This window comes from Ursus arctos, unplaced genomic scaffold, assembly GCF_023065955.2.
Source record: "Ursus arctos isolate Adak ecotype North America unplaced genomic scaffold, UrsArc2.0 scaffold_18, whole genome shotgun sequence".
NCBI classification, from domain to species: domain Eukaryota; kingdom Metazoa; phylum Chordata; class Mammalia; order Carnivora; family Ursidae; genus Ursus; species Ursus arctos.
In genome coordinates this window covers 38330149-38342521 of record NW_026622852.1, presented here as the reverse complement: position 1 = coordinate 38342521, position 12373 = coordinate 38330149, and the positions used below count along the sequence as shown (strand labels likewise).

General features: G+C 45.9%; 1 protein-coding gene and 1 non-coding gene across 9 annotated transcripts in view; both read right to left on the bottom strand.

Annotated features, from left to right (window-relative positions):
- The window catches only part of PALM2AKAP2 (PALM2 and AKAP2 fusion), a 564113-nt gene that overhangs the window by 238772 nt on the left and 312968 nt on the right, over window positions 1-12373 (bottom strand). For all 8 annotated transcript variants that reach the window (XM_048223130.2, XM_057313652.1, XM_048223131.2 and 5 more), the window contains one exon: window positions 7543-7673. In XM_048223130.2, the coding sequence (XP_048079087.1) occupies window positions 7543-7673 (131 nt within the window). The remainder of the gene's footprint in view (window positions 1-7542; window positions 7674-12373) is intronic.
- LOC113260678 (U6 spliceosomal RNA) lies at window positions 2194-2298 on the bottom strand. The gene has a single exon (XR_003318058.1). It is a non-coding gene; the product is annotated as a U6 spliceosomal RNA (small nuclear RNA).

Sequence of the window (12373 nt, the reverse complement as noted above, 5' to 3'; positions counted from 1 at the left end):
TGCAGAACTAGGGCTCAAACCGAGTCAGACTCCAAGGTCAGGTTCCTCATCAGTATGCCGGGGGCTTCTTCCATCATTACGTACTGTTTGCAGCAGAGACTTGGGCTCCATACAGCCAAGAAAGAGCACTCAGGAGTGAAGGGCTCAGAAAGAGACGAAGGAACCAAGCCTAAACCGGAGCCTGCACTTCCAGGCAGAACCTGAAGGGGCAGCCTCTGGAGCCACGTGACCACTCTCAATGGCGCCAAGCCCAGCCCCTCTGGGGTCTGGGCACATTTGCTACACTGCTTCCTGAGGAGACAGTGGGGGGCTAAGGAGGGGGGAGTATCCACCTGTCATCATGAGGTGAATTTCCGTGTGATTTCAGTGTGACAAAGACATCACATGTCTCAAAAATTTTGAACTTAAAATAACTTTTAAAAAAATTTTTTAGATTTTTTTTTTTTTAATTTGACAGAGAGACAGCCAGCGAGAGAGGGAACAGAAGCAAGGGGAGTGGGAGAGGAAGAAGCAGGCTCCCAGCGGAGGAGATCGATGCGGGGCTCGATCCCAGGACTCTGGGATCACGCCCTGAGCCAAAGGCAGACATTTAACAACTGAGCCACCCAGGCGCCCCTAAAATAACTTTTGTTCAGATTTTTGAGAACGAGCTTTGGAGTTAGACGGAGCCCAGTTGAAATATCCCTTTTACACTCTTGTTGTTGTTGTTTTAAAGTAAGGTCTACTCCAACATGGTGCTTGAACTCATGACCCTGAGATCAAGAGTCACATGCTCTACCTACCAATGGAGACAGCCCCCCACTTTTCCACTTATTAATGGGGTCATTTGGGGCAACAAGTTACTTTATCTTCTAAGCCTCAGTTCTCCCAACTGTATTATGGGCATCATCGTCATCACCCCTGCTTCATGGGAGTATTATGAGGATAAAAACAAGAAAATTAATGAATTAAGTGGAGGCCAAAAAGGTAGGGACCCAGAAGTAAGTAAGAGACCAATGAATATTAGACGGTATAGCGATGCCACTCTATCATTATATGGTTTATAGTATAACACAGAGAATGGGGAGAACGGGGCTGGATTGCCGGATGTGGCTGTGTGGGGCGGGGCGGGGCTGAGGGCTGGAAGTGCATAGATGTGGACGGCTCCGTACCCTGTTTCGGAAGAACAGTGCATCATGGACTCAAAAATAGCAAGTATGAAGGCCAGAATGAATTCCAAGCAAGTGTCCTTTGTGATTCCAATGAACATTTCTGTGGTTGCCTTTTCTAGAACAGTTATTTGTGGCTGGCTGTCATCCTGCTGGTTGCCAAAATCCCATCATATAACACACACATGCTTCTGCCTAATGTTTCCAGTCCTCTGCTTTGAGCTTCTTAAGAATGTGGAAAACTAAGTGCATTCTGGTATCCATCAGAGACCAACGGAAGCACTCCAAGAATCTTAATTCAGAAGCAGAAATGAGCCAGTCCACTTACATCTTGAACTTTCTTTTGGAAAAGCTGCAACGCCCCTCTCTGGGTTAGCAGCTGGGACTTCAATATTTTATCCAGCCAATATTTGATGGGCCATCTTTTAGAACTGACAGCTGATCAGATGAATTAGTCATTGAGGTGATGAGTCAGTGATTCACACATGGGGCTTTTGTCTCCTGAGAACTTCACCTCTTTCCCCAATTCTGGCCTGTCTCCAAAAGCACTTCCTTTTACAACAGTAGCATTTCTCGGCACAGGTATATTCGCTCAGAAAAGGGATCTCTAGGGGCACCTGGGTGGCACAGCAGTTAAGCATCTGCCTTCGGCTCAGGGCGTGATCCCTGCGTTATGGGATCGAGCCCCACATCAGGCTCCTCTGCTATGAGCCTGCTTCTTCCTCTCCCACTCCCCCTGCTTGTGTTCCCTCTCTCGCTGGCTGTCTCTATCTCTGTCAAATAAATAAATAAAATCTTTAAAAAAAAAAAAAAGAAAAGAAAAGGATCTCTATTCAATTTCCCAAATTCGAAACTCTTAGAATACCAGAGCTGGAGGATTCTGAGAGACTCCTCGCTAGGAAGATGAGGAAACCGAGACCAGAGGGAGTGAGAGCCTTGCCCAGAGTCACACAGCAAGTCAACAACAGAGCTAGAATTAAGTCAACAACAGAGCTAGAATTAACATTTCTCCCATATTTCTCACTAGTCAGAGAAAGTTAAGAACACTATATTTCAAAGCTTCATGAATTTGCGTGTCATCCTTGTGCCAGGGCCATGCTAACCTTCTCTGGATCATTCCACTTTCAGTGTATGCACTGCCGAAGCGAGCACTAGAACACTGTATTTCAAACGTATGAATAAAACCTGATGAAATTAGAAAGAGAATCTTAAGTGGGAAAATCACAGGGCAAGCAGCAAGCCTTGCTGACTGGAGCAGATGTGAAGTTGACAAGGCTAGCATGGATCTAATTGCCAGAAGTCTCCAAGAGTATAAATGTGACTCCACACGTGGTCCCTGGGACCCATCACACACAGTGACAACATGGACAGTGGTTGACCATGGGCCCAAGCAGAAACAATCCTTTGGGCTTTCTCAATATGGTACTCCAACAGGAAATAAAGCATACAGAAGATGTGACATTTGATATTAAAAGAAAGAGAGAGATCTTTGTACAGATTTTGCTTTCAACAATGCTGACCATATTTAGCCCGTTTTACTTTTCCTTTCTAGAGAGCCAAGAATATAACCAATAGACTGGGCTATCCTGACATTGCCCAGGGAAAAGTTGTACAAAAAAAAAAAAAAAAAATGACCATCTGTTTATCCACTGCAGGGACCAGTCCTCTCCTTCCTTTCCCACTGCTGTGATGTAATCACAGCAGTGCTATTGTGCTCTTAGTTAATTACATTTTATTTGTGGTCTATTCTTTTTCCATTTACAGCAATCTTTCTTGAACCTGACTGTGATTTGCACAGATAATCAGGAGCGCTCTGAAAAAAATCAATTCTCGGGCTCCTCACGTGGGTCACTGAGTCCAAATTTTCTGGAATAAGTCCTGGGAATCCATATTTTTAAAAAAAGCTTCCCAGGTGGTTGTAATGCCGAGGACTTAATAGTCTAGTTCCTTTGTCCCTCCCTCTGTCCCTCCTTATGTGCTGCCCTCAAAATCTAAGCGCCACGTATAACAGTCTTGGATAAGAGACAACGTTCTTAGTTCCAAACAACCACCAATTTACAAATAACACTTTGGTAAAAAACCTGCCTGGACCCCTGGGATTTGTTGTCTGACTCCTGGCACTATAAAGAATTTTAGACTCAGAAATGGAAAGATGCTCATGTTCTTTCTTCCTGAACATATCTAGGGAAAGAGACATGTTTAAGTGCAAATTCTTGTGCTTCATTTGAAGTCTTTATTATATTCGGACTTCGAGAATTAATTAATTAATATTAATTGATATTAATTCAATATTCAGACATAAAGAATTAAAACACGGGCTAAATCCTACCTACACTGAGGTTCCGAGTTAGGGTGCTATCACCCTTTCTTTTTCCAAACTTAAACGACACAGATTTCCCTTTCCTTCAGTCTTTCCTTGTACACATTCTCTCTGCTCTTTGATTACTATTCTCTATTGCTCCTTCAGGTTCTTCAAGCTACTCTTGTTTCACCAGGAGGGACTAAAATACCTTCAGGGCACAACTGTCCTAATACACTTTATGGTATGAAAACAGTTTGCATATCCTTTTTTTTTTTAGATTTTTGAGAGAGAGAGAGAGAGAGAGAATGAGTGGGGCGGGGCGGGACAGAGGGAGAGGGAGAGAGAGAATCTTAAGCAGGCTCCACACAAAACGTGGAGGCCGACACGCGGTTCGATTTCACAACCCTGAGATCATGACCTGAGCTGAAATCAAGAGTCGGACGCTTAACCAACTGGGCCACCCAGGCACCCATGCATATCTCTTTAGGAGAATTTATTTTACTACTCAGGAGTGACTTAGATTAGTGGATTCAAATCTAAAGATCTAAAGATTGATATTCTGCTTCAAACCAAGCAAGACTCCTTTAGAATTCGTTTATTTAATGGTTCTTCTGCATTTGATCTGTAGCCAATTTCTGGGACTCCTATTGCATAAGATCAGGTTCTGAATTTGATCTCAAAGCCATTCCTGTTTTCTCTCATTCTTTTCTTCCTGTCCCGCTGAATTCTCAAGTTGTTTTAGCTCCTCTTCCTCCTCGTGAATTCGCTTTTCTATACTTTCCCTAATGCTTGCAGTTTTCTCTTGAACGATCACACTTCTGGAAGACTGAATTATTAGCCCCTGTTCTCCCCCTTCCCTGTATCTGTGCCCCGTGCCACACAATTCTGAAGTTCCCTCTACTAAAGGTGGATTGTCTCCCTGCCTTGGTTTTTGGGCTGGACATGTCTTGCTGTAGCTAATGGCTTACGGGCAATTCTGTTTCCTCTCAGTCCTCTTGCTCCTCTGCCATTGTCATAAAAGGAAACAGTCATGATTACCTCATTAGCGCAGCGGGAAGAAAGGGCAGACTTGTCCAACCTAAGTCTTGGAGTCACTTAGCTGAGCTCAGCCAAAATGAGCAGAGCCAGAATGGCCCATCCACGCAGGCTGTAAGACTGCAGGACGCCCGTGCTTCCAATGAGCCTTTAGGGCTGTTCAAGTGGTTATAGGACTGTGAGAGCAAACTAAACCATGCCTGACTAAGGAAAGTGCTTAGGTGGCTCAGTGTCCTTCAAGGGAAGAGGCAGGAAAGCTCCTTTCTTCCCTTGGCACTGGAACTTAAAGACGCTAACTGTTCCAATAGAGAAGTTGCAGGTAAGATGAGGAGAAGCAGAAACTCACTTCCAGGGTAGGAAGAAATTCCTCCCTCCAGAGGCCCTGAGGAAGAAATGATGCCCACCCGCAGCCCTGCTCCTACAGAAAAGCAGCTCCAGGGAACACAGCTCATCCTGCAGCAAACGGCCACTGCCCAGCGGAGCCATGACCTCGACAGAAAGAAATGCCCCCTGAATCCAGGCCTAAGCACGCGCATCCCCGCCATTTTAGGCTGCTATCATTTCTTTCCTTCCGGCCTGGCTATCTGTCTCTTCGATGGGCTCCAAGACACTGCCTGCGTACATGAGGGAGCTCTTTATTCTGCTGACTCAACAGATAAAAAGAGATTTCCCTTATTTTTCTGAATATGGTGATGCCCACAAGAACAATAAACCAGCCCCTAACTCTTTTTTTTTATAATGATTTTTTATTATATTATGTTAGTCACCATACAGTACATCCCCAGTTTCCGATGTAACAGCCCCTAACTCTTACACCTCACTCCGGGGTCAATTTAGCCAAAACTGAGTCTCGATTTAAGACTCTCCCTCCATGCGATGGCTCCTCCCACAGGTAAGGGTTACCACCTGTGAGGCCACGGTAATGGCATATCTGTACGCAAGCCACAGCGAAACTGCCAATTTGGTGGGAAGACCACATTTTCTAAGGCCATTAAAAAAAAAAAATCCAGAAAAGGTCACAGAACTAATTTTATCCTATTGACCGAATCCTTTCTTCCTTCCATCTCTAACACCTAATGGATGAAATGAGTGAACAGGTCAGGCTCAGTGAGAAAAGATATCCAGTGTTTGAAAAATGATTTTAAACAAAATTTTCTACCCTTCAGTGCGTACACTGTCTCCCCTCACATCTGAGGTAGTGAATAGCCTGTGCTCAGGCCACTTGGCTCCTAGGACTTTGCCGAGTTAGCCTGGAGAATAATCTTCCAGGCCTTGTCTGCCAGGCAGGGCTCCCCTGACATGTGGCGTGCCCGGTCCCAGTTCTTCATCCAACAAAGAGTTGTGGGGCTTCTGCTTTGCACCAGGCCTGTCTGCGGCGAGTATGTAAAGCCAGTGAGAACGAGACAGGAAAATGATGGAACTTTTAAAAAGAGTAAGGACGAAGCGATGCTGCTGGACTATATCTGCCACCTAAAGAGGAAAGCAGCACGGTGCCACTGCTGAGACTTCCTGTCAACCTGCTTCTCCGAGTGGCCTTTTCCTCCCCGACTCATTGTCAATATTTCCAATAATCCTTGGCTCCCTCGCCTTGTCTAAAACGCAGCCAGCTGAGCCACTTCCAAGGAGAGGAACTCCCGAGGCTCAGACTCCGAGTGACTTGCTCCTGCCCCCTGCACCTTCTACCTTCTGGGCTTCTAACAGGAAGACCTTTCCTACTTTCTCGAGGTACTTGTCTTCACAGGCTTGATGCCGTATTTCCGGGACTAAGATTTTCTTCATCTAATGAAATATACAGATCTATCTATCTGTCCATCTAAACTGGCTAGTAATAGTTAAGCTTACCCTTTGTATGCTAAAAAAAAAAAGTGTGTGTATATACACACGTGTAATAGTCACATATATTTACGTGTATATACACATGTATACATATCCACACACATGTATGTGTGTGCACATATGCACATCATGTATACACTTTTTCTTAGTGAATTTCCCCCATGAGCAGAATTTAGCTCAACTGCTCTTGAGAACCCTTCAAGGGACATTAGGGCCCAAGCAAACAGGGACCCAGGCCTTTAGGGCTTATGGCCAGTGTGCTTTTTCCTCTGGTGACACTACTGGAGCCCCCAGGGACTCTCACAGTCCTCATTCACACTAGGGTATAAAGGCGGGTAGTGAGGTAGCCCTTACCCTCTGTATTCTAAACGAGCTTGCACCCCCAGGAGAAACAGATGGAGCTCTTGAGGCTGAGATTTGAGGTGGGGTTTGGTGGGATGGGATGGAGGGGGAGACTGGGTTCTAAGGCATCTCTGATCACTACCTTCCATCGCCTATCTCTGGCTAGGTGTCCTGGGAACTGGGACCTGGTATGACTACAATTTTCAAGTGAAACCTATGTTTTTGCTCCTTTGTGAACCTGGCCAACCACTGGCCACAGGAGGGTCACTCATCTCCTAGACAGAAATGTCCAGAACCTGGTTGAGAACCATAAAGGAACCCAACTCACCCTCTGAGCAGCGCAAGCAGACAGCGCGAAGTTAATTTTTAGAGCGCAGGCACGGAACTCACAGTGGTGCCCTCATTCAGCACATCTATAGTTCTAAGACCCCTGGCTACCGTTTCCCCACTTCAGGTTGGTCAAATGTAGGAAACAGACCCACTACAGCAGCAATAACAGCTAACAGCTTGACTCACAGGAGGAAAAAGACAAAAGCTGGTGGGAGAACTCAAAAGGTGGGCATTTAGTGAAGGGGCAAGCTGCTTCCAGCACCTCACTGATCCAGGAAAACATCACTGTACCGAATGACAGCCCAGTACAGTAATTAGTACTCAGAGTCATAACTCGGGGTTATTTGGAAACGTGTAAACAATACCAATGTACTCTGTTTTTAGGAAGAGAATTCCCAAGCTCTGGCAGAAGGGGCCGGCACTGGGAGGGGGCCCCCTAGAGGACAGTAACGGTTACTGCACTGTAAGACCCCCGCACGGGGGGGGGGGGGGGGGGGATGGAGGGCGTAAGGGGGTAGAGAGGGTGGTCCGGCGCTGGGAACCACCTACCTCTGGATGTTATCTTCCAGTTGTTTGACTCTGAACTCATCCTCCTCAGACTGCCGCCTCCTGGCTTCCTCCTCTTCGGCAGTTCCGGCGGGGATACCCTGCAGCAGCCATTTTTCGCGAAGCACTTTGGACTGTGGGAATGAGGGAAGAGAACAGACTGGATGATACCTTTCCTTCCACAGCCTTCTCTGTGTCGCGGTGCCTCGGTTTTAGCCCCGCCCCTCAGCAGTGGTCACCTCAATTACTGCCTTTGCCTCCTCACTAACTTGGCTCCTGCTTCCCTCGGGCCCAACCCCTAGAGAGCCACCAGAGGGATTTATTTCGGCATTTTCTACTATAAAAAGCTTTTGAAAACATACAGAAAAACAGAGGAAACCGTATAACGAATGCCAGTGTAACTCAACTAGCTTTAAATGTTAAACAGTTTGCCAGATTTCCCATATATTTTTCACCAAAGCATTTTAAAGTAAATAACGAACATCATGACATTTCACCCATAAGTATTTCAGTATGAATCTCTAAAACATAAGGACATTTTGCTGTGCGACTGCAATTCCATTATATAATTTCTTAAGATCACCCGATATCGAGTCCATCTTAAAGTGTTTTTTTAAAAAAAGATTATGTCATGCTTCTTCTTAGAAGCTGTTTAATGATTCCCAATCATCCTCAGCAGTGGTCTCCAAATGGTATTAAAATCATGCACTCCATTTGCCCCAGTGTACTAATATACCGTGGAGTGAAATAAAAAAATGTTTTTTTTTTCTTTTTTAGTAGGCTCGCGTGGAGCCCAACATGAGATCAAGACCTGAGCTGAGATCAAGAGCTGGACGCTTAACTGACTGAGCCATCCAGGTGCCCCGAAATAAAAAGGTTTTGAGTTTCTGGTCAATGGCTGGGAGGGAGCCATTACTGCTTTGATAAGGGAAATGAAAACAGCTCAAAAGAAAGGCATGCTGAAACTCCCTAAAACAAAGAGCCAGGTGAGGTAGGCGTGGGAGAGGCTTTTTGATTTGGGTTTTCATTACATGGTCCCTAGATGGCAGATGGTGGTTATTAGATGTTTGCAGAAGCTGGGCCTGGGCATCGTGGCTGAGAGTCCCCTGGGCAGGTCAGTGGTCCTGGGAATGGAGCGCTGTAAGGGAACACCACTGAGTCTGCCAGAAGCAGGGCACGTGACCAGTTTTTCCCTGGTCCTATAAAGGCTATGAAGCCAGTCAACAGAGCGTAAGCACAGAGTAAGCACTGGGATCCCTGGCTCCCGGCATCCCCTCCATCAGAATCTGGTTTGACCTCATCAGGCAGGCTGAGCAAGGTAAAAGAAAGGGAGCCCTTATAATGACTAAGAGCCCGGGTGATACATGGCTTGGAGCCAATTAAATATGATGTACAGAGATGAGAAAGTGGGGTATCTCTAATATCATGGACACAGAATTCGTACTCACTTCAGTTCCCTTTCTACAGCTCTTAGAAACAAAACGTAGACAATTCCAGAGGCTCACATTTTTCTTGAGATTAAGAAATAAGAGCTACTTATGATGAAGCTATAAAATGAGTTACAAAGAATTACCAACATTTAGTAATAGCAAGAATTCATTAACGGAAGTTCTGATTCACCATTCTATTGAGAAATCCAGCAGCTACACAGGGGTATGAAGCCCCTGCTGGATACGCAGGAGCAAGTTCCAATGGCTAGAATCCCTATATTTCTTTTTTTAAGATTATTTATTTATTTATTTGACGGAGAGAGAGACAGCCAGCGAGAGAGGGAACACAGGCAGGGGGAGTGGGAGAGGAAGAAGCAGGCTTCCCAGCGGAGCAGGGAGCCCGATGCGGGGCTCAATCCCAGGACCCTGGGATCACGCCCCTAGCTGAAGGCAGACACCTAACGACTGAGCCACCCAGGCGCCCCTAGAATCCCTACACTTCTGAACAGACTTTTTGTTAGCAACGCATGGGTGTAGTGTCCAAGTAGCCATAGTTTTCACTGGTGTTATTCTTGCCTTTTAATTATAAATCGCTGTTGGTGGAAGTCTGTTTGGTTACTCTCATAGTATATAGAGAAGCATATTTATAGCACTTGACCTGTAGCTTTCCATTCATTAAACACGAGTTTGTTCATATATAAGTTATTCCAACTGTATGCTAAAGCGATTGTACACAGGAGTCACCCTTACCCCAATAGACTTAAACAGCTATACATCATTAGTAACATGGTGCCTGTAAATGTATTTATGACTACCACCAACGACAGTGGGAAAAAAGTACTTTAAAAGTGTCTAGGGCATTGTTTAATAATATAAAACCATGTGTAAAAGCTCACAGTACAATTTGTTTACATTGGTTGCTCTTTCTTATGGGCTAAATCATGGCCCCCATCCCCCACCAATTCATATGTTGAAGTCCTAACCCCCCTACGTCATAATGTGACTATGTTTGGAAATAGGGTCTTGAAGGTTATATGAAGTCATTGGAATGGGCTCTAATCCAGTATGACTGGTGTCCTTATAAGAAGTGGAGATTAGGACACAGACGTGCACAGAAAGAAGACCATGTAGACACCAGAGGAAGACAGCCATCTACAAGCCAAGAAGAGATCATTAGAAGACGTTAACACTACTGATACCTTGATCTTGGACTTCTAGCCCCTAGAATGATGAGAATATAATCTCTGGTGTGTAAGCCACCCAGCCTGTGGTCTTTGTTACAGCTGCCCTAGCAAACTACTACATTCTCCAAAGCTTTATTGTGCAGATGTTTCTTTCACTGGAAAATGGGGATGAGTGGGTTAAACTGGTTTCTCTTCCTAAGTGGGCTACGGAAAAAAAAAATTCAAAACCACTGTCCTCCTCTCAAAATTCCCCAGATATCATGCTCACATACGTGAGAAGCTGTGTGAACAGTGGTTAACTGTGGTTAACAGTGGTTAACTGTGAATTCTGGATCGGGTCTCCCACTTACTAGCTGTGTGGTCTCAGACAGTCTCATCAGACTCACCAAACCTCAGTTTTCTCATCTGTAAAATGGACATGATGACAGAGCCCACTTCAGGCTCGTCATGAGGATTAAATGAGTTCATACGCTAAAAGCGCTGAGCCCATACTTAGTACTAGAGAAATGTTTGTTATTGTTGCTCATGCTGTTCCCCTGGCCTCTCCTGCCTTCATCTGAGAAAGAGCAGGTAAAATGTCCCCTGAGAAGCCTTCCCCTGCTCCTGCTGGCAGGATCCATGGCTCTCTGGTCTGTCTCCTCTAGCAGAGGACATACTCCAGTGCACTCTCACACTGTCCTCCGTTTCTTTTTGTATCTCTCCCCTCTAGACCCCCAGCGCCTCAAAGGCTGGGACTGTTCTTTATTTCCCTTTGCATCTCATTGCCGCACCCAGCCCAGTTGCAGGGGACGAATGAGTAAACGGGTGAACTGGAAAAATCGCAAATTTCTGTCACTCTAACTACTCAGGAGGGGGGGTGTCACACTTTCATTCACAGTGCTCCCTGAGCTGAAATGTTTGATACTCACCTAGTTCAACCCATAGAAGGTAAAAACCCCATTAGGATTATTGGGGGACAGATCTATTGGCATCCTTGTCTTGGTGTGTGGACTCTTCTGGAATGGCAGCCATGGACAGACCCCGCTTTCTCTGCCCCAGCAGGGATGCTCTGCAGCCGGGGCTTCTTGAAATAGGACACAGTGGCTGCTCCTGGGGATGTTCTCTCTGCTCTTCTTCACACTGTGCCTCCTGCCACCAAGGAAAGGGTCTAACCGCTCATTGCTGGCTGGTTAGCCCTAGCCGTCCATCGGTACTTCTGACAAAAGCAGCCTGGTCACCGTGAACACCGAAAGCACATGTGCCCTCACGTGTGGATAAGGCAGTGATGTCACCAAAACATCCCCAACAGCTGGTGCCCAGAAGACAGATTCTAACAGAACAAGACAGCGGGCCTGGTCTCAGGTCTGTTTTACAAAAGTGTCTGGACGTTACAAAAACAAAAAAGCAAAGTTGATTTTTTCACTTGGCCCCAAAGTAATGCTGCTAGGGCAAACCACCAATTCAAATATGCTTACCACTGGCGGTTCCCTTGGCCTCCGCCAGATCCCCTCCCCTTGTCTCTGAGGGTCAGCGGTGGTACCGCCTTGGAATATAACGCACTTGTGCACGCCGATCACACACGCCCATCGAAAGCACCAGTTTCCCTCTGCTGTTCTGGTCCTTATTGGCTGCCTTAGTGCTTTAGAATTGAGTGACAAGCAGAGCACGGCAGAAGGGAACACTAAAAATAAAAACTTTTCTTTTTTTATGTCCAAACAGCATATACTAAAAAAAAAAAAAAATGTGTCATAGCTTACAGGGTGAAGAACTGTGAAAGTTCACCTTTGTCAACTGCGTGCAACTATGAAGAGTCAAGACAAAGGAAGAATGGGTAAGGCTTCCAGGAGAGCTTGTGGAAGCACAGATTCCCACCTCCAGAGATGCTGATTCTCCCAGTTTGGGATAAGGCCTAGGAATCTGAATTTTAATAAGCTCCCACGTGATGCTGTCGTTGATGCTGCTGGTCCGAGGTCCACGATTTGAAGCCCTGCATGAGAAGCTGTGACTATCCAAAAGCCTGAAGCATGCACAAGCGTTCCCACTGGCTAGCCAAACACCGATCCGAAAAGGAGCTCATCCTTCTCCCACACACCCATCTCTCCTCCTGCATCCCCATCTCGGGAGCAGTGGTGTCCCCATCCCTTCCCTTACATGCCAGACACTCTGCCAGGTCCTGAAGACACCGCTCTGGAAGACAGGCAAGTGCCCAGGATCACTGAGCTTTTGTCCCAGTCAACAAGA